General features: G+C 38.4%; 1 protein-coding gene across 1 annotated transcript in view; it reads left to right on the plus strand.

The window, feature by feature from the left end:
• LOC109927318 overlaps nt 1-26,054 on the plus strand; it is a 103,517-nt gene that overhangs the window by 54,031 nt on the left and 23,432 nt on the right. Inside the window, exons 21-30 of the mRNA XM_048615367.1 lie at nt 646-772; nt 4,234-4,359; nt 6,119-6,220; nt 6,799-6,885; nt 9,662-9,729; nt 15,237-15,325; nt 16,061-16,098; nt 19,248-19,289; nt 20,469-20,512; nt 23,531-23,939. Coding sequence (XP_048471324.1) covers nt 646-772; nt 4,234-4,359; nt 6,119-6,220; nt 6,799-6,885; nt 9,662-9,729; nt 15,237-15,325; nt 16,061-16,098; nt 19,248-19,289; nt 20,469-20,512; nt 23,531-23,939 — 1,132 coding nt within the window. The remainder of the gene's footprint in view (nt 1-645; nt 773-4,233; nt 4,360-6,118; nt 6,221-6,798; nt 6,886-9,661; nt 9,730-15,236; nt 15,326-16,060; nt 16,099-19,247; nt 19,290-20,468; nt 20,513-23,530; nt 23,940-26,054) is intronic.

Genomic DNA, 26,054 nt, shown 5'->3' on the forward strand with positions numbered 1-26,054 from the left:
TTTCTGAAGAAGGGTCTAGGCCCGAAATGTCAGCCTTCCTGCTCCTCTGATGCTGCTTGGCCTGCTGTGTTCATCCAGCTCTACACCCCATAATCATCTATTGGCTTTCATACATTATGGAATTATTTGTTTCTAAATATTGAGAATGATTATCTATTACACATTATCTTTTATGCAATGGATTGCCATCTAACATGCATTCATTGTACAGTTGCAGCTGTTCTGTAAATGAATATTGGAATGTACTGTTCGATTAATTGTTGCATGAAGCCAGTTTATGTTTCAGTTTCAAATGTGTAACATGTTCCCTTTTGTAGTTCATCTTTTGTACTACTGTGTGAGAAAATGACAAAGGTGAGTGCATTTGTTTTCAAATTTTGAGATTAAGGTATTGGAATTTCTCTTTAGTTGCTGAGGTTTGCCAAACAACTGTATCAGTTCGTATCTGAATTTGAGAAATAGGCAAACCAGATTCCTAGCTGATACAGCTATTTCTGTTTGGCAGGTTTCTCTGGTCAGTATAATTGGAAAATGTCAGAATTATGTTTGACTGATAGCTGCTTACTAGAAATCTATCCTGTCATTAAACTAACAATTATTCAAAATGTGAGGAGAAAATTTTAAAATTGCATTTCTTCCTTCTAGGTATAAAGAAGCGAGATCAACTTTAGAGAAGTCTCTTACACTGGTCGAGAGTAATTTAGTCCCAGGACTTCGAATGTGGCCAGGCACAGATACAGTAATTGAAGAAACCAGGGATGGGGTACTGAAAGTAAGAAATACTGTTGTGCATTTTCCTCTTCAAGTAATTTGGTGCTGATCATTTGAACAAACCGAACCATGAGATCTTCTGTCGTAAAACTGTCCTGAAGTGTATAACTTGGATCACTATTATTTTAAAATAAATTTCCAATTTTGCTGTATCATTTTGTTGAGCATGAAATACCCGATATAGGAGAAATTACAAACTAAGAATTTGGATGATAATGGCTCTGTTTAGTAGGAGACTATCAAATAAAGATCCGCTTTCAAATTGAAAAGCCGGTTAAAAAAGAAAAATTAGAAATTGACTTATCTATGAATTTGAATTGCAGGTGTTGACACTGTCAAGAGACACTGAGCTAAATGTGGCCTTACAAAATAAGATGCATTGTCATAGATGTTCTGGGAAGATTTACTGATAAACATGTCTGGCTGTTTGGCTTGGTGTAGGCTGATGTTTAACTTTACTCAGAATAGGCTGTACCTTATTTTTAGTTGCTCGTTTGAAAAGGAGATGGGAGTTAAATATTTGCCTTACTGATTTGGAATTCAGAAGCAAGAAAAAGTAACGTGAGACATTGACAAGTGGATTCACTCAGATTCACTCCGTATTTACAAAAAGCTGTATTTATAGTTTTTAACATGGAGAAATTCCTGCGATCTACATAAAATAGACATCAACTCAACTCATTAAGATGGAAATTTTGGAAAGAATATCCAAAAACTTTGCTGAAGAGGTCCATTTTTTAGGCAGTTCTGTAATACCAAAAGGCAGAGAGATACAGAAAGGAATTTCCAGTTCAAGGGCCTATATGGATGAACTCTTGGCTGCCAGTGGTGGCAAACGAGGTAAAAGGAACACTGAACACCAAGAAGGTATTTCAGATAAATACAGACTTCAGGTGGTGCAACAACAGAGAATAGCGAACAGTGGTCAGTGAATATACTCAAGGCCAAGTTAAACATCTTCAATTTGCAAAGGAAGTAATAGTTACAGGGGACAGGAAGGAAACTGGATTTGAGACTACAGTCAGATCAACCATGTTCATAATGAATGGTGAATCAGGCACCAAGAAAGTGGAAAGTGACAAAGCTGGAAATGAAGTGGATTGTGCAACAAAGGGGACAGCAGCATACCTTCACAAAGAATATAATGGAATATATTCTTGTGTTTTACAGGCAGTTGGAATGCTTTGCCAATCGCATTGTTAGTTTGGGTAATCAGAGTGCATTGGATTGCAGCAAGGACCCCAGAGAGTCTGAAACCAATCTTAAAAGCCCTGCTATCACCCCTAACATAAATTCTGGTTCTAATATTTTATAATGGTAATTCAAAAGAATTTGGGGAAAAATGGTATGGATAGAGATGAAAATCAGTTCAGATGGAGACACCGGAAACATTAAATGATTTTTTAAAATACTTTTACACATAATACAAGACAGCGTTAAAATGTTTGACTCATGAGTATTCTGTGTAAGCAGCTGGATACTGAATTGGCACACTTGAGCAGTACTTGCGTTCTTGCAATACTGATGAGTTACTTATTTGCATCCTTTGTGGAAGAAATTTCTCATTCAAGACTTTATTGAATTTATTTTTGGTGCATATCTATTCACAAACACATTTTTGCAAGCTGCATTTGAAATTTTGATCCTTATTAAACACCTCAAGATCAAGATGCGTTGGAAGATTGTTTTTCTTTAATTCATATTAATCACATCATATTAACATAAAGATGATGTGTTTATCATTTCTTTTGTCTTTTGTGGGGAGAGTGCACTCTGAGGTTTGTTTGAGACTTGCCAGAATGAGCTAGAAATTGATACGCATTGTGTCTATTCCTCATGCAGGTTACAGTAACAGACTTAGAATTGAGATGGCTGTATCCAGTCCGAGTTTGTGTTCAGCCACTGTTAGGTTTATTGGGCCAATATTTGTTGCAACCAGCCACTCAAATGAAGCATTGAGAACCTTGCATATATTAATGAGGACACTGTGTTACCTTTTTAGGGACTGGTCTGCAAATTTCCACTATATGGACAGTGTCTTATGAGTTCTTGATTTCAGTGGAAATATTTTTGCTTCCGAATCCTGAATTATCAGAAGTAACTTTTTGAACCAGGAATAGAAAATAAAGTACTGCCCAACCCACACAATAAACCTTGATGGGGCTGTCACTATTTAAGCCAAGTCTCCAGCCTCCTGATTCTGCATGGAAAGAATGCCAGACTGATTCGTGTCAACTTGGGAGATTTTCCTTGCTTGTATTGCAGACATGGGTAACCTTGTGATTTTTTGTTTTGCTGATGGCAGCTTGCCATAAAGCATGACTGGGGATATGGCTATTATTTTTTCTGCTGCAATGGCCCAGCCAATGGATAAATTTAAGGTATTGAAAAACTGGAAGCCAATATGAGGAGGAGAGGGTAATTGTTAATTGAACATAGAAAGTAACACAGCTTTGAATTTATTAGAAGATGAGTAAACTAATGAAAGTAAGAGCAGTGCATACAGAAGTGGAGAAGACAAATGCATGTTGATGCAAAAAATTGGAATAGATTATGAATAGTAATTGCAATTGAAACATGTAGGCATTTACGTTTTATATTGTTTGGTGACACATTGCCAATTGTGTTATTAGGGAAGGTGATTGGAGGGCATTGGACAGTGATCAAGACTGCAGTGAGTCTGAAATCGATTGTAAAGTCCCTGACATTATTTAAGATTACAATCAGAAATTAGGATGTTTCACATCCTTTGGAACAAAATATTAATGAGAGAGATGAAAAACAAGTTAGATGGAGACATAATGGAGGAGACAGTGATGTAATTGCAATGTTACTGGACCAATAAACCAGGTCGTGTTCGATCCTGTCATGGTAGCTGTTCAAATTTAAATAAATTATTTTGTTTAGTAAAATCTAGATTTGAAAGATTCAAGAAGCTCACTAACTATTGGCTACCCTTTTGGGGTCAGTTAAAGATGTTTCTGTTGAAGAACAGTAAATTTTCTGATCTTGTCTGTATGTAGCTTCAGACCCCATGACAAAGAGATTAACTCTTCATTGCCTTCTGATATGGATGAGCAAAGCTCATATCTGAAAAGTTAAGGATAATCAACAAACACAGACCTGAATAGTGATGCCCATTTCCCATTAAAGAATAAATAACATGTTTAAAAATGGATTACTATTTGTCACAACTGGAATAAATTAAAATGCATTTGCTTCTACAGAGTAGAAGGCAGTATGAACACATTCGACTCATGACTATTCTGAATAAGCTGCTGATTTGGCACATTTGAGCACAAGTTATTGATATCTGCAGTGTTGATGAGATGCTCATTCCAACCCTTTTGAGAAGTTCTTTATTCAAGAATTTATTAATTCTTTTTGGACATTAAAAATTTACAATGATTTTTGTTTGGTTTAATTTTCTGCTCTGAATTATTGCAATCTATTTTAACCTAGGAACTGTTGAAGTCCCTTCTTAAAGAGTGCTTGTGCTACCCACGGCCCGATGCTGTCTGCCGTTATGACCTCTGTTATACCCATAATAAAAAACGTGACATTTATGCATTCGATCCCGACTTTAAGGTGAGATTATTTGATTTATTTGCAGTTTACATGCAATAAACATGCTTCTGTTTGAAGTCTCAAAAAGCTAAACTGTACAATTAGAATTAAAAACGGAAAATACTGGAAATAGGCAACAGGTCTGACAGTATCTGTGAGGAGAGAAACGGTTGTTGTTTTAAGTCATGACAGCTCGACACAATTTAAAAATAATTGTTATCTGATCTATGCTGTATCTGGGAAGAATAATTTGAGCTGTTTAACACTGGGGTGGTTAGATCTAATGGTAGGTGGACTTCACATGAATTGCTGTGTTATACACTGTTGAGTAGTGTTGGGTTTACTGTTTTGTGAGGTATTAATTTGTAGCATTAAAACAGTACCTTTCACATTTTCAGTAGAACGATACACTCAACATTACTTGAACTAAATTATGAATTTAGATTTGTTAATGTTTTTGTAATTATAATAATTTGCAGTTTTGCTATCCAAAGGCAAATGCGCAACATTGATTTAGATTGAATCTCCAAGAGGGTAGTTTTCAATTCTAGACAAAATTTTGACACATTTCTTTCTTCGTGTGAAGAAAATCCTGAGCCAACTTCAGCATGTCCTTTAAAAGGCATCTGGATGGGTACGTGAATAGGAAGGGTTTAGAGGGATAAGGGCCATATGCTGGCAAATGGGACTAGTTTAATTTAGGATAGCTAGTCGGCATGCATGAGTTGGACCGAAGGGTCTGTTTCCATGCTGTACAGCTCTATGTCTATGACTATGACTATGTGATTATCTGATAATCTTCACTGCAGATTCAAAATTTGTAGCTTTTCTACTTGTCTTGCAGTTTGAAACAGAAAATAACACATCTGGCAAAATGTCAAATTGCATTTTGTATTTTTTGACATAGTTTCTCTTTCCCTTGATAACAAAGCAGCTCCTTTTCCCTTTCTTTAGATGCTGGCTGTCTTTTGGTACTTTGCCCTTATGACCATTCTTCATATATAAACAACTCCAGCATTGAGGGCGTCACAGCCAAGTACTAAATCCTCACTTGATGGCTACACAAACACGCTTGACAGGAAGGATCAATAGTAAATGATCAGTAATTGGGACATTTAGACTATATTTATGTGCTTCCACCTGATAAAGCACACATTTGGCATAGTGTAGTTCATTAACATATTGCACAGTGCGTTGACGTTTCTTTATCATTTATTTTTTTTCATGGGATGTGTTACCAATTATTGATTACCCTTCTGGGGTCATTTAAAGATATCGATGTTAGAGAACAAAAGAGTAAATTTCCACTTTTAGTACCCAGCATTCCTATCATGTACTCTGAGACCAAGATAGATGTTATCTAGAACCTCTGAACATTTACCTCAGCCTCTCAGTAGTTTCTATATTTGTTTGAATTATCCATTGTTCATGCCATGTGCCTGCAATTACAGATAACTTTGGAATCAAGAGGGAATGGGGTACACATAGATGGACTTGCAGAGCAAGATGTCTTTTCAAATTATTGAGCTAGGAACAGTTCTCCATGAAATGTCATCCAAATCTACAGTGTCTATGAACTGTTATGTTGCTATAATTTATATACTCTTGTTTTTACATTCTACATTATTATGATGTTTGGATTATTTCTGTAATTAACAAGTAATCCAGTTCTGTACTCTAGATTAAATTTTTCATGCTGACAGATTTAAATTATTTTGGTCTACCGCGGTGCTTTTCTGCAGATTGTGGAACTTAACAATTCACCTTTCTATATTTGCAGGGGTTTGTTCGAGTGCACTGCAACTACGATTGCCGTACTGAGTACCACTTATACTGCTGGAGACAGTGCAAAATTAAAGAGCTCCAAGATAGAGTAGAAAAAGTTTGTATTGTAATATTTCTTACATTCTTTTTGTGAACGTGAGTGTTTAATACTTGGATGCAGATTTGAGTTATAGGAAGAAGTTGAATAGGCTGGTGCTTTTTTCCCTCGAGCGACGGAGGCTGAGGAGTGACCTTATAGAAGTTTATAAAATCATGAGGGGCATGGATAAGGTGAGTATCCAAAACTAGAGGGTGTATGTTTGAGGACGGAGCGGAAAGATTTAAAAAGAAACCGAAGGGGTAACTTTTTCATGCAGAGGGTGCATGTATGAAGCAGACTGCTAGAGGAAATGGTGGAGCTGGGTGGTTACAACATTTGAAGGGAATCTGGATTGGTATATGAATGGAAACGTTTACAGAGATATGGACCAAATACTGGCAAATTAGGTGTGGGTCAGATTGGGATGTCTGGTAGGCACGGGCAAGTTGGACCGAAGGGTCTGTTTCCGTACTGTATGACTATGACTATATATCCTTATTTCCTGATGTGATTTAATAATTAAATCAAATGCAGGTTGCACAGTTTTCCATGTGTGATTTATTTATTTATTTATTTTTCTCTCTCTCAACTTTCAGGATATTTTGGGTTTGGGCTGTCTTACCCCAGACTGTATAGGGTGCATCTGGAAAGTGGACATTTTTCAGGACTCTCAACAAAAAACAGTAAGTCATATTTTAAGGAGATAGTAGGAACTGCCGTGCTGGAGAATCTGAGATAACAAGGTGTAGAGCTGGATGAACACGGCAGGCCGAGCAGGAAAGCTGACGTTTCGGATCTAGGCCCTTCTTCACAAATGGGGGAGGGGAAGGGGATTCTGAAATAAATAGGGAGAAAGGGGGAGGCGGATAGAAAATGGATAAAGGAGAAAATAGATGGAAAGGAGACAGACAGGTCAAAGAGGCGGGGGTGGAGCCAGTAAAGGTGAGTGTAGGTGGGGAGTTAGGGAGGGGATATATGAGATGCTGTTCCTGCAACCTTCGGATGGCATCGTTGTGACACTGCAGGAGGCCCAGGATGGACATGTCTTCTGAGGAATGGGAGTCACAGTTGTTTGTTGCGAACCAATCGTAGGTGTTCCACAAAGCCTCCGTTTGGTTTCCCCGATGTAGAGGAGGCCACAACGGGAGCAGTGGATACAGTATACCACATTAGCAGATGTGCAGGTGAACATCTGTTTGATATGGAAGGTCTTCTTAGGACCTGGGATTGGGGTGAGGAGGGAGGTGTAGGGCCAGGTGTAGCACTTCCTGCGGTTGCAGGGAAAAGTGCTGGGGGTGGTGGGGCTGGTGGGGAGTGTGGAGCGTGGAGCGGACAAGGGAGTCGTGGAGAGAGTGGTCCCTCCGGAAAGCAGATAAGGGTGGGGAGGGAAATATGTCTTTGGTGGGGTTGGATTGCAAATGGTGGAAGTGTCGGAGGATGCTGCATTGGATCTGGAGGTTGGTGGGGTGGTACGTGAGGATGAGAGGGATTCTGTTTTGGTTGTTATTGCGTGGAGGGGGTGTGAGGGATGAGTTGCGGGAAATGTGATAGACACGGTCCAGGGCGTTTTCGACCACTGTGGAGGGAAGTTGCGATCCTTGAAAAACGAGGACATCTGTGATGCCCGGGAGTGGAATGCCTCATCTCGGAAGCAGATGCGGCAGAGGCGAAGGAATTGGGAATAGGGGATGGCCTTTTTGCAGGAAGGTGGGTGAGAGGAGGTGTACTCTAGTTAGCTGTGGGAGTCGGTAGGCTTGAAATGAATATCGGTTTCCAGGTGGTTGCCAGAGGTGGAAATAGAGAGGTCCAGGAAGGAGAAAGAGGCATCGGAGACGGTCCAGGTGAACTTAAGGTTGGGGTGGAAAGTGGATGAACTGTTCGAGCTCCTTGTGGGAGCACGAGGCGGCGCCAATACAGTCATCGATGTAATGGGTGAAGAGGTGGGGGATAGGGCCAGTGTAGCTTCAGAAGAGGGATTGTTCCACGTATCCTACAAAGAGGCAGGCATAGCTTGGGGCCATGCGGGTATCCATGGCCACCCCCTTTGTAGGAAGTAGGAGGAATTGAAGGAGTTGTTGTTAAGGGTGAGGACGAGTTCAGCTAAGTGGATGATGGTGTCAGTGGAGGGGGACTGGTCGGGCCTGCGGGACAGGAAGAAGCAGAGGGCCTTTAGGCCATCTGCATGGGGAATGCAGGTGTATAGGGACTGGACGTCCATGGTAAAGAAGAGGTGTTGGGGACCAGGGAATCGGAGGTTCTGGAGGAGTTGGAGGGCGTGGTTGGTGTCACAGATATAGGTGGGGAGTTCCTGGACTAAGGGGGAGAAAATGGAGTTGAGATAAGTGGAGATGAGTTCGGTGGGGCAGGAGCAGGCGGAGACAATGGGTCGACCAGGGCAGTCAGGTTTGTGGATTTTGGGAAGGAGATAGAAACGGGCGGTGCGGGGCTGGGGATCGATGAGGTTGGAGGCTGTGGATGGGAGGTCACCTGAGGTGATGAGGTTGTGGATGGTTTGGGAGATGATGTTTTGGTGGTTGGGGGTGGGGTCATGATCAATGAGGTGGTAGGAGGAGGTGTCGTAGAGTTGGCGCCTGGCCTTGGCGATGTAGAGGTCAGTGCGCCATACTACAACTGTGCCTCCCTTGTCCGCGGGTTTTATGGTGAGGTTGGGATTGGAGCGGAGGGCAGCACGTTCTGTGGGGAAGAGGTTGGAGTGGGTGAGAGGTTGAGGCGATCGATGTCGCTATTTTAAGTTGACTTTTCCTTAAGTGCTGCGAACTGCCATTTAACATTGACTACTGTAAAGCAGTTGTAACGATAATAAAGAGCAGTGGTTTGAACTTGTTCAATTAAAAGAAAAATTCTTCAATCAAACCAGCTGAAAAGATCACAGTGATAGTTTAGACACTGTTGATCATGCTGTGCAGAATATATTACGCAAACCCTACAGATTATTGTACGTTTGTTTGTGATTCAGTCACTGATAGGTGGTATAATGCCTGAAAAAAATATGTTCTCATTCTCTCGTCTTGTAAAGACCTGTCTGTAGCTCCGCAGCCTCTTGGCTGTAAGTGGAAAATGCATCGGCTCTCAACTGTGACAGTAACCAGATATGTTTGGATAAAAGATTTGGAATTGCTAACTATATAAAAACAATGAACAAAAACAAAGTTGCTGGAAAAGCTAAGCACGTCTGGCAGCATCTGTGAAGGAAAAAAAGAGTTAACGTTTCGGATCTGGTGACCCTTCCTCAGAACTCAGAACTATTTCTTCACATGCTGCCAGATTTGCTGAGCTTTTCCAGCAACTTTGTTTTTGTTCCTGATTTACAGCATCCACAGTTCTTTTGGTTTTTATATTAAAACAATGATCTACTCCTTCTATTTTCAATGTTACTATGTAAGAATAAATTAGCAATCATTTACATAGTTTCACATGTTCTTTCTACATCTGTTACAGATCGAATTTTTAAAGCCAAAAAGAAATAAAACAAGTTACAACCAAGAAACTAAGGCGGCATCCAGCAGGCACGTTCAGTTAACCGGTTTCAATTTTACTTATTTTTATTAGTTTTATGCTTTCCTGTGTCTATCTGTCTATGTACTCTATGCAGAAGGAAGAAAGAAAAGGAGTTGACTTATCAAATATATTGCTAGATACAATCTACCATATTAAGATAACCCAAAAATTCTTAATTTTTCATATACCTCATTGTAGTTTTGGGAGTGTGGTTGGCAAGAATAGTTTAGTGAGTTGTCTTCATAATTGTTTTTTTCTCGTTCAAAGTGTCAGAAACAGCCGGGAGTGACAGTTTTGGGCTGAGTTCAGTACTAGGACCAGCAACGACTGAGGTGTGTCATTATTGGCAGTTCCTGTGGATTTGACCACCTCACAAGTATTACTTGTGTTTGAGCCAACCTCTTACTGTTTGCCTAAAACTTTTGATCTGAGAAGCTTGGCTTTCATGTTAATTACAATGATATGTAATCATTGTGCACTCAGAACTGTGGCAGCAGCAGCAATATGAGCTTCCAGATAAATACCTGAGGAATGATTGGACAAACTGAATGTCAGAGGCTGAGGGGCAACCTGATAGAGGCTTACAAAATTGTAAGCGGCATAGATGGAATGGATAGTCAAGGTCTTTTTTCCCCCAGGATAGAAATATCGGGGGCATAGGTTTAAGGTAAAAGGGGGAACATTTAAATGAGATGTGAGGCAAAGTTTTTATACAGAGGGTGGCAAGTGCTTGGAATGTGCTGCCAGAGGAGGTAGTAGAAGCGGATGCAATAGCAATGCTTAAGAGACATCTTGACAGATATGTGAATAGGCATGGAATAGAAGGATATGGGCTACATAAAGGCATAAGGTTTTTACTTTAGAAAATGCATCATGTGCCGGTGCAGGTGGACTGAGGAGGCCGTTCCTGCGCTGTACTGGTCTTTGGATGATTCCACACTCTAGAAAATACTCCATAATTTCATTCTAACCTGAAAGGATAATTGAACAATTCTGTGGACGATGCATTTGTGTCATTTCTCAGCTATCTTCACTTCACAAAATATATCTTCTTGGCACAGTCAAAATGAATCGTGGAATTATCCCTTTCCTGTTGTATTCTGTAGAGAAGATATGTGCATTTCCGACCAAGAAATTGGATCAGAAACCACATCAGGCTGTATGTTCAAGATTGCTGTTTTGCATTGCAGCATTTTATTTCAGATTATGCTGAAAATTCCTTTGCCAGACTCTTATTGTATGGGAAATGCATTAATAATATGTCATTAGTAGTGATTGGCCTAAAGCCTGGGCCTCTTTTAATCTCTTCAGTCCTTTTTAAAGCAATGAAGTGTGGATATTGGAGATCTGAAACACGCAAAAACAGAAATTGCTTGGATTTGAAACATTAACTCTGTTTTCTCTCTACAGATGCTGCTAGACGTGCTGAGTTTCTCCACTCCTTGTGGACTAGTGTTTTTCTTTTCAGTTGCTTGTACATGTCTCCCATTTTCATTTTCAAGTTGTGTAATATTTTTATTCTTCCTCTCATTCTGCATTTTCTTCAGTAACTACCTCAATCAAGTTCTCGTGCCTTAGAATATGACCAATCCAAGCTCATTGCCTTTCAATGATAACATTAAGAAAACAATCTTTCCTCTTCTACAATTCTGAGAACTTAATTGCTGATATAATGGCTCTAGCTGAATCACTCCATCCTGTTCCTCACCACATTACACAATTCCTAGTCTAGCCATAATAAGAGAATCATTAAAAGTACACAAATACATCAAAGTTGGATGTCAGTTAATGAAGATATTGAGATTTGCACGCAACCAAGCCATCATGAATAGTACAATAGATGATTACAGGTACCAGTGGATAGAATGAATGAAGTGCTGAAAGTTCACTATGAAAATTAATGCAAGAAGGAGGAAAATTATTAAGATTGGAAGAAATAATGAGGAAATAGAGGACGAGAGAAATGCTTAACAGTTGGAACAATTAAGAACCAGGAGGCATCTTCGCAGAAGTTGATTCTTCCTGGTATGTAAAGATCAAAGCTGGAATAGAAATGAACATGAATTGTTCTACATTAGGATGAGTGAAAGTAGACAGGTTTTGAGAAAATAATTATCAAGCTTGTGATTTGAGGTGCTATGTTGGAAGAGGCTGAAACATGAACCTTGATAAAAGTGGACATCTAAAGATGCGAAATATGTCAACATTTTGTTGAGTACCAGTCAAGCCTGGAGATATTGACCCTACAAAATTCTCCTTCGTAATATCTAGATGCTTATGTCAAAATTGGAAGAGGTATCCTACAGACTAGTCAAGGAATAGGAACAAGATAGGATTCACAGACAACGTCCCCAACATTGTGGTCACTATCCCTGCATATGTTCTATTCCATTGGCTGGAGAGATCTCCCAAAGTAATGGCAGCACAGTGGCATACAGTCAGAAAGGAGATTCCCTGGGAGTCCTCAACCTTGACTCCAAACCTCATGAAGTCTCGTAGCATCAGTTCAGATATGGTTAGGGAACCCTCCTGCTGGTTGCTACCTACTGCTCAGCTGACGAATCAGTACTCTTTTACTTTGAGCACACTTGGAAGAATCATTGAATATGGCCAAAGCATAGAATGTCCTCTACATGGGGACCTCAATGCCTATCGCCAAACTGAATTTGTAGCACCACGACTCACCAGTTTGTTTGAGTCATGAAGAATTTGGATGCTAATCTGGATCTGCGCAGTTAGTAAGGAAATCAGCAAGTAGGAGAAACTTCCTTGACCTTATCCTCACCAGTCTTCCTGCTGCAGATGGATCTGTCCATGACAGTATTGGTTGGAGTGACCACCGTACAGGCCTTGCACAAATGAAGTTGCTTCTTCATATTGAGGATGCCCTCCATTGTTTGACTGGTAATGCTATTACACTAAAGGGAATAGGTTTCAAACAGATCTAGCAATTCAAAACTGGGCTTCCATGAAGAGCTGTGGGCCATCAGCAATTATATTTAACCACAATCTATAACATATGGCTCTAGAACATGTCACATATACCTCACTGCACCATTACTATCAGACCTGGAGATCAATCCTCTTTCAATGAAGTGTGAAGAAGGCATGCCATGAGAGCACCAGACATGCTTAACATTAAGGTGACAACATGCATGACAAACAATTGAAGCAGCATTCAGTTGTCAGAGCGAAGTAATCCCTCAACCAAAGAATTAGATCTGATCTCAGCAGTCTTATCCTCAACCATGGGGAAACTCCAGCACATCAGTGTAGAAGGGAAGACTGAACTGCGCGCACCCATCACAGGAAGAAGTGCCCTGGATGATCCGTCACTGCTTCATACTAAAATCACAGATAGCAGCTTTCAGCTAATGCATTTTATTCCACACATTGTCAAGGAATGGCTGAAGGCATGAGATACAGCAAAGACTGTAGTTCCTCACTTTGTTCCAGCATTAGTACTGAGGACTTGTGCTCCAGAACTAGCCAAGTGGTGTAATAAAACTATGGTGGATAATATAAACTAAGTGGCACCTATCTGGCAATATGGAAGATTGCCCTGTTAGGTCCTGTTCACAAAAAGGACAATCTAAATTGATCAATTCAGTTTACGCTTGATCATCAGCACGGTGATGGACGTTGGTGTTGAGCATGCTAATTACCACTAAGCTGTTTACTGGCAGTCAGTTTAGATATTGTCCGAGTCATTCAGCTCCTGATCTCATTACAGCCTTGGAATAAACATGGACAAAAATCTGAAAACATGAGGTTAGTTGAAGGTGATTGTTCTTGACATAAAGATGTTGAAACTAAGCGTGGCATCAAGGAGCCCCAGCAAAACTGGTGAACTTAGGCATTTGTTGGGGTAAACTCTTCGGTTTGAGTCTTTTATGGTACAATGCAAAATGGTTGTGGTCGTTGGAAGTCAGTTATCTCAGTCCCAGGACATCATTGCATGAGCTTCTCAGGGTGGCATCCTAGGCCCAGTGACTCCATCAGTGATCTTCCCTGTGCCATAAAGAGGAATATTTGATGATGGCTGCACACTGTTCAGCACCATTCATGATTCTGTCATGACTGAAGCAATCAGCATTCATTTGTAACAAGTCTGTGACAACTTTCAAGCTTGGGCTGATTAGTGACAAGCATCATTCAAGCCACACAAGTCCTAGACAATGGTCTTTTCAAACAAAAGCAAATCAGGCCATCTCCCCATGACATTAAGTTTTAAATTCTCCAATATCAATATCCTAACATTTTCTGAAAACTAAATTGGACCAGCAGCTTAAATACAGAGGCTATAAGAGCAGGTCAAAAGCTGACATTTCTGTGGAAAAAACTTGCTAAAGATGTACTCCATCTACATGACAGAAGTTTAGAGTATTCCAAAAATATACATCACTCTAGATAACTGTATTGAAGGATATGGAACCATGGCAGCTGGATGGAGTTGAGGTGCAAACCAGCTGTGATATTCTTGAATAGCTGAACAGGTTTGAGGGGTTGAATGGCCCATTCCTATTGCTAATGGAGGTAAGTAATCTGATTGAAAAATAAATGTAGAATTTCTTTCGTCCTTGCATTTATCCCAACCATATTTTCATCCACCACCTTGACTTTTCATACATCGCCAACAATGGGGCTCCCTTCCCATTGCTGACCCCATCCCAGATGCAGTGTCCTAATCCTCCAAAACCATCACCTTCTCTCCAACTGTCCAAGCCCCCTCCTTAAGCACCATTGCTCTTTCCCCTAGCACTGTACTAATATTCTGCAGGAAGATCACTCTCTAGAAAATAAGCTAATTTATTTCAATATCCCAGTATCTTCTATGTGTATTCATTACTCTAAAATTACTTCATGTTTCTGATCTATGGATTTATAATCAGTGATGCCTTCTACTTTTAGACAATCCACATTGTTGTACCAAGCATAATCCAAACAAAAACATTGCTGCATTTTTTTCCACAGTTGAGGAAAAGTTTTTTTTTCATGGCCATCAATATTCAGTGCTGAATCCAAATGGAAAAAATAGCATTCACAGATCAGTTGTGTAAAACTTTAAGAGCCAACATTTTATTTCTGAATTTAGTATTTTTAGAAGCACTTAGTAAATTCTTCAGTATTTAATTTTGTGTAATTAAGACTTTTTGAAAGTGAATCAATAAAATAGTTCCTTATTTACATTGCAAACATTTTCCTATACTTTGGATACTGTTTCCTAAATTGAGCTTGCCATGTAACTATATGATGTGATAGCATAAAAAATATTGCTGTTTAAAGTACTAGATTGCCTTCAGTACAGATGCCGCTTAATATTTGTGGATTTATCTGTGGCATTGATGGATGCGAGTTTTTTTTCTGTTTTGTAATAGTAATTTGCTTTAATTTGCTGTTTATCTTTATGCTTCTCAACAATGGTTGGAGAATTGTTCTAAACAACAAATCAGTATGTGCATTGTTAAGGAAATTTAAGAATTCTGAAGATAACATATGGATTATATCTCATTAGTTTTAACTTAAAGAAGATTACCAGGAAAAAAGAAAGGAAGTATCAAAATACAGGAAAACAACTGTCCAATATCCACCAAGAACAAACTGGTGAGCATTTTAACTGCTGTTGTGCTTTTTCTATAGTTATCAGCTTGAGATTCTGAGAAAAGGCACTGCCTCAACAAAAGTTCCTTACTACCTTATACAACGTCATTTTAAAAGCAAATGGGTTTGTGTCACAAAAATGTGAATTTGAAAAAAATTCTCAATTTAAAATTTTTTTTTTTGAAGGAGGGTCCCAGCTCAACGTCAACTTTCTTGCTCCTCTGATGGCTGCCTGGCCTGCTGTGTTCTTCCAGCTCCACACTGTGTTATCTTCAAAATAAGAATAGCCCATTTTGAAATTACAGGAGCGATGTTATTAAATCTGGCTTTCCTAAAACTATATTCTTTGAAAGCAGGACCTTTTGATTGATTGATCTCCTTCAATTTTAAATGGGTTGTGGTGATTTAGAGAGGTTAGAAGGCAATTAAATCCAATGCGTGAAATAAGGACTTAACATCGGCATTGACATGACCATTAACCTAAAGTGCATTATAGTCTTATCTGTTGGTATACTCTGGATTAAATCGTTCCAATTTGAAATAATACAAGCTGATTTTATTTTTCCCTGAAAACTGGTAAGTTCCAAAATCTGGCACAGCCTTGGCCCTGAGGCTGCTGTATTTGAGTGAGTGAATCTGTATAAGGAAAGTATTGTCCAATTATTTCTTTAACAAATCAACTGGAAGAAGAAGAACAATAGCATACCAAATTTATGAAATTTTTTTTTTCTAAAACAGATATTTCGAACCGAAAACCTGACCAGAATGTTATGAAGGTATAGTGACTATGTTGTCATCGTTTCATTGTGAGAATGTTTCAAATTTCTCTCTTAGCAAGGAATTTTGAGTAATCAGAAATGTTACCAATTATACTTCAATAGTGTGTGCTTTATTTGGTCAGACATAATGCATGAAATTAATTTGCAAGCAAGTAACTTAAGTCAACTCAATTGCCACACATATTCTTTAAATTGAGGTAGCTTAACTTTTTTGATGGTACTTTAGCTTCATAGAAGTTTGTGTTTTCATGCCCACTCCCATGAACACAGAATTTAAGCTATTGCAGAATATATTGTACTATGTGTGTTAGTGAACTTTTAGTTAGAGTATATTTGAGGTCACATAAAATTCTGATGTCCATATCCAAACTCTCAACAAGTTCCTTTCATTTTTGATGGGCCTCTCCTAGCTGACTGGCTCCTGATTTTGCGATTCTCATGCTTGTTTTCAAATCCCGCCACGGTCTGTCCCTGTCCCTATCCCTGTAATTACTTTGAACAGCACAATCATCCAATATATCTGTGCTCTTCCAATTCTGGCACCTTGAGAAATTTTATTGTATTAATTGTGCTATACAAATGCAAGTGAGATATGGAACTGAGGCCCATTATCCTCTTCAGGTAGGTGCAAAATTTTTTTTTGATAATGGTCACAAGAGCGGTACTCTTCCATGGCCAGAATTCAACACTCCATGAACATCACAAAAGCAAGTTTTTTGGTGATTTGTTGTTTGTAGAACTTAGGAAAACCATACCATTAAAAAGGAATCCTTATTCAAATTCAGATTTGATGTTGTATACAATTGCAAGTGAATTGGATATAATCTAGCGTTGAGGATAGCGGATTTGTAGAAAGAGTAATGGGGCTTTCGTTATTAGAAGGGAGAGGTTACCCTTAATCACTTCAAAAAGTATTCACAAAGCATGCAGCCACGCACGAGATGATGCTTATGAATCCAATTTGTCAAATGTAATGCTTAAGAAAATTGTTTAACCCTGAAAATATTGCTCAAAACAATGACAGTTGTAACCCTCATTCTATAAACTAAAATATTGAGGTTCCTGCTTTGCAAATGGAGCTACCAAACATTGTTTCACATGCAGGCAGTTCTCTGATCATTCATGCTATTATTTACTTGAGATTCATATCCAAGTTTATTTCAACTGTTACAATCTACTTCTTCCAGTAGAAAATGATACCAGTGGATATCGATTGAGCACGAGATTGTTGCAGTTCAAAACTCTCTTTTTGCACTTGTTCCTTTTGTAGCAGAGGAGATTAGGAAAAATTAGTGCATTTTTTGGGTGGCTTCAGTGTGAGTGAAATGTATATTATTCCTCAGCAGTGAGTCTGTGGACCTGTATCAAACATTGTCTTCTCTTGATAACTCACAATGAAAATGGAAACATGCCCAAGTCATCCTAGGAATGTTAGCTGTGCTTGACTGTCATTATCTGCAAGTTTTAGCAAATTTCTGTTTATTGCCTGTTAGATTGCATAATTTATTATCTTGCTATTATTATTTTAAGAGAACTTCAACTTGTGATATGCCCTTAACGTAGCCACACTTTATCCCAAGGATCCTCACCGAACAAAGTCATACCAGAATTGATGTTGAGCCACAGAAGGAAACATTAGGATCATCTGATACTTGATTGACTGTATCATTGGACTAGGAGGAGAGATTATGTAAATTGAAGTGACTGTAAAGTAGACACTGTCTCATTAGAAAATATGTTTTATAGGTACTTTGCAGTTTTTAGTCTACGTTTTCTTTTAGAATTCTATGATCAACATTTTCACTTTGTTCAGAACTATTGAACCAGAGGACTTGGTCTACTATTGAAGCCAGGTTAAATTCAAAACATAATCTGTGAAAACATCATTTCTGCAGATCAGCAATCTGTGGAAATGTTTCCCTATGGAGATGCTGGAAGAAAATTATATTGATTTATTTAATTGTAAATTATGGGCCTTGCTAAGTAACAATGCAGTCAAGATTTTTGTTTTTTTCCCTGTGGCACGTTCAATCATTTACTCTGAATTGAATCAAAAAAGATTCCCATACACCCGGCAAAAACCAATAGCTCACATTCTATTGGCACATAGCATTAGAGTACTTGCTGGTGCGGTTCCAGTTGATTGTACTGTTATGATCCCAGTTATGTTCTTACTGGATAAGTCGGATCTCAGACTGAAATTTGGCTTGATGGGTAATATTTTGTAATTTTTGTTTTACATGTTTAACAAGATGGTCTTTTGCTGAAATGCAGACAATCATTGCTTTAGATTCAGGTTGAGCAATAAAAGCCTGGAGTTTATTATGCAAAAGAGGTGAAGATAAAATAGAATAAATTAAGTTATTAATGTATAACAGAAAGGTAAAAGCACACGGTGGAATACAGTCCTATTAATCTCAACAACACTCCTGTATGGAAGAATTTCCTTCTCTTTCACACCTTAGAGCTGAATTTAACTGCGGATTCAATTTTATGGTTGAAAATCTGATGGCCTGTTCCTGGAGACTTCATTTAACTGAGCTTAGATTTTCTCAGCTTCAAATAACCTCCTTCGTAGTTTTAACCAAACATTCTGGTCTGAAAGTTCTGAACTAAACTCCTTATCCTGAGAACCTCTTTCTTAACAGTTCTAAACTATCTCCCTTTCTCAGGAGTATGTATTTTAACACGCCCAGCTTCAGCCAAGATTTATGCAAGCTGTCCAAGCTGAAACTAAAAAACTTATTTTCGAAGCTATGTGTGTTTCCCCCAAAATTCCAAAATCTACTATCTGAAAGTCTAATGCACTACGCTGTTTACTTTGTTCTCTGGTAAACTCTCCCAATGTTATCAAACCCCCATTATCCGGCAGGAGGTCTCTCTCCAATGCTATGTTTTAAAAGGAATCACGATGGCTACAGAAATATCTACAGGTTCTTCATTAAATCCCTTTTGCAGAAAATCCACAATATGCCAGTTTAAAATCCAAATGTCATAAAGTGGTGAAATTTAAAAAAAAAAAAAATCTCATGCCTTGACTCAAAGTACACTTGTACTCACATGCAGTCTAAAATGTATTGTTATTTGAACATTAATCATCTTTTTCCTTCTGAGTTTACTAAATTGTATTCTTAAATCTCCAACAGGATGAAACAGTTGGAGCCAGGAAGAAAGCAGGGAAAACTAAGGTATTTAAAATATTTCTTTGCAAGTTAAACTAAATAGAATTTGTATATGCTTAATTTCCAATTGAAGTGAATTTTACATTTAGTCAAGTAATTACTTCACTGTATAATCCTCACGACAATGCATTAAAAAGGAGCCAGTAAAACATTTCATCCATTGTTAGTAACGTCATTGTACGGTCAACAGCGAGTGTTGGTGCCAGAACTGTGAGTGTAGCACTTGGGCTAAGCCTTTGATATTTGTGGATTTGAATGCCTCCTGAGTGATGTCCAGAAGGTGAAACTGACACCACTGCAGCTGATAGCTGAGGAGCTCTCTTTGGAGAGGACAGACCCCTTGGACAGGAGCACGGTGGGCATGGCTGAGTACATTGTTATGAGGCAGTGTTTCATAGTAAGGGATGTCTCAGTGGGAAGGTGAGACAATTTAAGGAAGACCTTCTGTCAAATACCTTACAGCTTATTTAAAGGGATATGATTAGAAACCTTAATTTGTACAAAACTGCCTTTTAAACTACTGTCAAAAATAAAACCATCCTCCTAAAACAATTATTGTTTAAAATAAAGTTTATTTTCTTGATGCACTACTGTGGACAAATAGAAACTGTCAACCTCCAATTTCCTTTGTTGCCTTCTCTGCTGCTGTGATATAAATGGTACTGTAGAAATTTGATTCACTTTTTGTGTTTTGTGCTAGTATACAAATTTGTCTCAATATTCTTTAAAATTTCACTGCAACAAATTTTGAAAAACAGCGTCACTTTCAAGCTGATATTTAAAACAATTTTATGCAATCAAAGTAGCAGCATTGATGTTCTACAGTTTAAAATTGCATTAAGTTTATCTGTGGTGATACATATCAGCTGAAATTAATGTTTCCACTGCATTGATCAAATTAAGTATACATGTTGCAGCTTTTAAGAAAAAAAGAGTTGCAGGCATAATGATTATAACCAAAGTAGTACAATATGCTAATAAGGGTTTTCAAAGCATTGTAATTTAAAAGCCAGAGATTTTTAAACAGTTTGTGAACTTACTTGAGATTCTTATGTGTTGACAGATATGTGTAGATGTGTTTCTAAATAAAAAGCTGAATATTTTGAATTGTGTTGCTTGGTTTAAGTTATTGACCTGAAATTCATCTTATTTTTGTTCATCCTTGTTTTTTCCACTTCCATTCAGGATATAGCACTTTTGAATGAATGGAGGAAGAATGATAAAATCAGGTAATAGTTGTATTAAAGACATGGTAGTCTCTCATCTTAGCACTGTTGATCAGAAATGAACTTTAAAAAAATGCTGGTGAGCTAGGATCTTTTTGAGCTAACAGTATAGAGGATCCTCTAATGATAGCATTTTGTCACACAAAAAGTGAATATTCTCTTTGAAACTAAAACATTTATAGTATGAGCCAAAAATTTCCTCCTTTGAAAGCAAAGACTTCCACTTCTTAGTGCCTGTAATGTTTGTGTAAGTGTCATTGTGTTTAACAATGTTGTAATCAAAACAAATCAAATCAAAGGAGAAATTAGAAGGGGTAGCTAGATGTTTAATTGAAATGGTGGGATTTAAGAAGGACCTTGAAAGAAGAGGTGGCATTGGAAATGGCTAAAGGTTTAGGAAAGGGAGCATGAGATTTTGTTGGCTGAAGGCACAGCTGTTCATGGCAAAGAGAAGAGTGTGAGGTTGCATCAGAGACCAGAATTGTTTGGGGGCAAGAGAATGGAGGTGTTCATTATAGGACTAGACAAATTAGACATAGAAAAGGTCAAAGCCATAATTTGATTTAACACTGAAAGAGACTATTTTAAATTAGTATTATTGAGGTCCAAAAACTAATTTAGGTTAATGAGGGTTGGAGACTGGATAAGTAGCTGGCAGGGACCAACCAATCCTCCCCATATTGAACAGATACCTTGCACTCAAGTGTCTCATTTTACCACCATTGCAATTTTTTGGTCTGTGGTTGATCGTGGGAGCACAGTGAGTAATCTGGGAGTTTTCATGAACTACTGGCAGGGCAGCAAGGAAAGGTGCCTCCTTTAGTGTGGGTGGCTGAGGGGCAGCATCACTTTCCCTCCCCCTCCAAGATGGTGGAGAATGCCCATACCTGTCTTTCTAATCCATCTCTCTCCAGTGCTATCATTGGCATCTCTCAGCTGTCTGCTTTCTCTTGCTCCCTCTCCCCTCTGCCTCACACACAGACATATAAAATCCCTTGACTTACCAGCATCCATTTAACTCCTCCGTTCTGAGGAAGGGTCACCAAACCCGAAACGTTAACTCTGTTTTTTCCTTCACAGATGCTGCCAGACCTGCTGAGCTTCTCCAGCAACTTTGTTTTTGTAACTTCTCTGGCACTGCTTTTGACCTTATCAATGACCATGATTGTCTTCTAGCACTGCTGGGATGGCAGAGAAGCTGCTCAATTAGACTGACCAGCAGCTCTGTCGAACAGGACTTTGTTTCTGATGCTAAAGAATAGGCGTTTCCCAGAAGAGGCAAAACAATCTGGTGTTAACAGGTTCATCATTTGAAAAGGAAGACTGCAAAACTGCACCATCAGGACTGTCATGATCTGAGGAAGAGGGGGCAGATAGGAGTTCTGTTTAAGTAGTTTAACTTTATATCTGAAAGGCAACTCCTCCAACTGTGCCCTACTTCCTCAATATTACAATGCAGTTCCAGCCTTGAATTTTGTGTTGAATTTCTGGAGATGAACTTGATTCTACAACATGTTTATGGAATCCAGACAATCCAATAACACTACAGTTTATGGTTTGACCACTTCTGAGAAAACCATTAGTTCTTTAGTGTCTTTGATTTATTCATTCAGCTTTCCAGCTTTGTACCATTTTCAAGCAAATTTTCACATTGCCACCAAATTGTGTTTCCTCTTAGGCCAAGCAGAAAAACTATCTTTTACAACATCCCAACAACTCCTTACCTTGACCTTTAATGGCCAATGTTAAAACTTGTCAGAAGTTTTCTGAAAATAGCTTTCGGAAGACTTTTTGAAATTTGGCTGAGAAATGCAGGGAAGAATTGAGTTAGATTAGTGGACCGTGAGTAGAAGACTGACAAAGGTTAGCATAAGAATGCTTTTGTTTGGTAATATTTGTTATGGCTTTGATTCTGGTCTTATTTTACAATGATTTCTACCTTTTCTGGTGGGGTTCTTAGCATTCTTAACAGCATTGCTTACTTTCCCAGTTCAACTTTGGTAGTTTGGATGGTGCTAATCCTTTCATTCCTTTTAGGATCAAGGTATCCCCTTCCTGGTAGGTATAAAAACAGTAAATGAGCCTGGACAGATGTAACCCAGTTCAATTTCTGTTGCATATAGAATTTGAAACTGGTCTAAGGCAATGTAACTTTGCTACATGCTTACTGCGTTATATCCAGTTCAACCTGAATCTGGATATCTAAATTGAGCAAAAGCTTTTGAACTCACCAGTATTGGCACCACTTTGGTAAATCTAAATAAATTCAGAATAAGAATATATTGTAACATCTCCATTTCGGAAATCCATTATTTGGAAATTGTGCAGACATTTTTTGAATAGACGTAAGCAACTCATAGCATTATACTCTACAGTACTTTGGGAGCACAGATGTTCAATATGCAGTATTTGAATATGTAAAACATTTTTAATTCTGCTTTGTGATGTTTTATCACTTTGCTGCTTCAGGTAAATATTTATAACTTTAAAAAATATTTATTGTTAGTTTCCACACAACTGTGGTTTGGTATTGTAGATCATTCTATAATCTGGAAATGTCTTGATCCTAAGGATTCTGGACTGGAGAGGTTAGAATATTATGTTCTATTTCCAATCCATTTTTCCTTCCTCAATAGTAATCACATTTATCTTCAATTGTCATCTTTAACTAGTAGGTTGGATTTGTGTAGATATTCCTGTTGGCTGTAATTACAGCCATTTCAAATATATAACAGGGATATTGTGCTTTAAAATTCTGTAATTTTAAGTAGATTCCTTTTGTTGTGGAGCCAACATACTACTACTATGTTGTGTGGTCAAAGACAGATATTTGAAGGTAACTGTTAGTAGGTTGCCCTCTGCAAAGCAGCAGTCACTACTTTTCGGGAGTAATTCATATCTGAAATTATTTGTAAAGCAAGTTAGCATATCTTCCATTTTCTACACTTATTCTTTGATAAGGTTCCAAGAATAAGGACACTGAACTAAACTGAAAAATGTTCATAACTTTTGATTTTTCAGAAATTTGAAAAAGACAGCGACTGAACAGAATGAGAACAGTTATGCACATTCTGAGATGACAGATTATTACCAATGGGTGTCCAAAAAAGAAAAGGTTCAAAACTCAAACGCCAGTACATACTTAGATAATGATCTTCAAAATATAAATAGCCCAATAAATTTGGAGTTACGTTTCAATAAAAAGAATAAATGCAAAACTAAAGAACTTGGAGCATCACAAGGCAAAGGTGAAGAACATGTTACAGAGTCTACAGACTGTAACCTACTTCTATATAAATCTCTCAGTCCAGTGAATTCTCCACATTCTATCTGGTTAGCAAAGGAACAAGCAAGCTCGGATGATTCTTGTTCTAAATCGCAGTCCTTAAAAAACAGCAGTGGAAGAGCTGAACATAGTATTGTCAATAAGGTAGGAAAATTGTTCTGATTCTGCTAAGTTAAATTCTTGTAATGGCCACCAACTCTCATCTATTTGATTCATAGCAAGTTTTAACAATGGCTAAATAAAAACCGAAAGGACTGCGGGTGCTGTAAATCAGGAACAAAAACAGAAGTTGCTGTAAACTCAGTTCTGAGGAATGGTCACCGGACCCGAAATGTTAACTCTGATGTTTTTCTTCACAGATGCTGCCAGAACTGCTGAGCTTTTCCAGCAACTTCTGCTTTTTTTAATTTAACAATGGCTAGATTGGTTCTGTAGAAAATATTAGAACCGTTTTATTTTAAAGCATCTTCCATCTCTGAGGTGATTTGAGTAATATTTGCAAAGTTCTTCCTTTGGAATAGTGTTTGATGGCTGGAGGATTGCCAATGTAAACTACAGTTTAAGTAAAGAGCGATATACCCATTAAAGTATGGACCAGACAGCTCATTGTTGGTTGGGGATTAGGAATAACTATCAGAGGCAAAAATTTTCATTTGGGAAGGCATAAAATAATTAAGAAGAACCAGTATGAATTTGTTAAAGGCAAAAATTGTCTGGCTTACCAAGTTGAGCATAGAGTCACAGTGATCTATGACACAGATAAAGGCCCTTTGGCCTATCATGTCCATTACGCTCAAAAGCAAGCACCTGACTGTCTTAATCTCATTGTCCAGCACTTGGCCCATTGCCTTGCAAGATTTGGCATAGCAAATGTACATTTATATACCACTTAAATTTTGAGGGTTTCTGCCTCTACTATCCATACAGGCAGTGAGTTCCAAATTCCCACCACCCTTTGGGCAAAGGAGTTTGAGTAACAGAGCAGATTGTTCAAATAAATGTAAATTTTGACATGACTTTTGAAGGCACCAAAAAAGTGTGAGACAAGTGTTAAGATGGGAGTCAATGGAATAAAGGTAAAATTAGATAGACATTGAATGCAAAATTGGCTCAGGTTATTGGTAGTGGATAGGTTTTTCTTAGACAGAGGTGGTTTGCCTTTGTTACCCCAAGATTGTTTTTGGATCCATTACTCTCTTCATTTTTGATAAATGACCTAGATGTGAGCTTGGGGAGCAGTATTATAATGTTTGCAAAACTGGAGTTAAGGAGAATATTTTTTCATTGGCTATTCAAAATCTGATGTAGATAAGGTTAGTGCATTTGACGTAGTCTACTTACACCTTTGATAAGATTAAACTTTGATAAGATCTCCAGAGGGAGACTGAAAGCAAAGTTAAGAGTCCATGGGATCCAATGGAATTTGGCTCATTGGATCTGGGATTGGCTGAGTGGCAGTGGGCAGAGGATGATGTTCGACGGATGTTTCTGTGACTGGAAGCCCATGTCCAGTGGGCTTCTCCAGTGATCACTGTTGGGCCCTTTACTGTTTATGGTAAATATAAACAATTTAGACTTGAACGTAGGAGGCTTGATCAGCAAGTGCGTGGATAATACAAAAATTGTGTTGGTTGGTAAATAATGAAGAAGATAGCTTGAGATTACAGGGGGATATAGATGGGTTGGACAGATGCGCTGACCTGTGGCAACTGGAAGTCAGTCTGATAAATGTGAGGTGTGCATTTTGCAGGACAACAAGGCAAGGATTACATGATGAACACTAGGATCCTGGGAAGCACCGAGGATCAGAAGAACCTTGGTGTACATGTTCTCACCGGTCCTTCAAGGTTAGTGGGTCAGGAGATAAAGTATTTAAGAAGGCATTTGGGGTATTTGCCTTTATCAGTGAGGCATTAAGTTTAAGAGCAGACAAGTTAAGTTGGAATCAAATAAAACGTTAGTTAGACCACAGCTAAAGTATTATGTGCAGTTCTGGAAGCCACTTTTTTGGACGGATGTGATAACTCCTGGAAAGAGTGCAGAGGAGATTAACCCAGGACATTGTCAGTGCTGGAGAATTTAGTGATGAAGAGAGATCGAATAGATTGTGATTGTTTTCTTGAAAGCTGAGAAGACTGAGGAGGTACATGATTGAGAAGTATAAAGTCATGAGTGGCATAGACAGGAAGGAACGACTTCCCTTGAATGAAGAGATCAGTGACCAGGGACACAAATTTAAGGAAAGGGACAACACAACCA

Source organism: Rhincodon typus, chromosome 32 (genome assembly GCF_021869965.1).
Source record: "Rhincodon typus isolate 14 chromosome 32, sRhiTyp1.1, whole genome shotgun sequence".
Classification (NCBI taxonomy): domain Eukaryota; kingdom Metazoa; phylum Chordata; class Chondrichthyes; order Orectolobiformes; family Rhincodontidae; genus Rhincodon; species Rhincodon typus.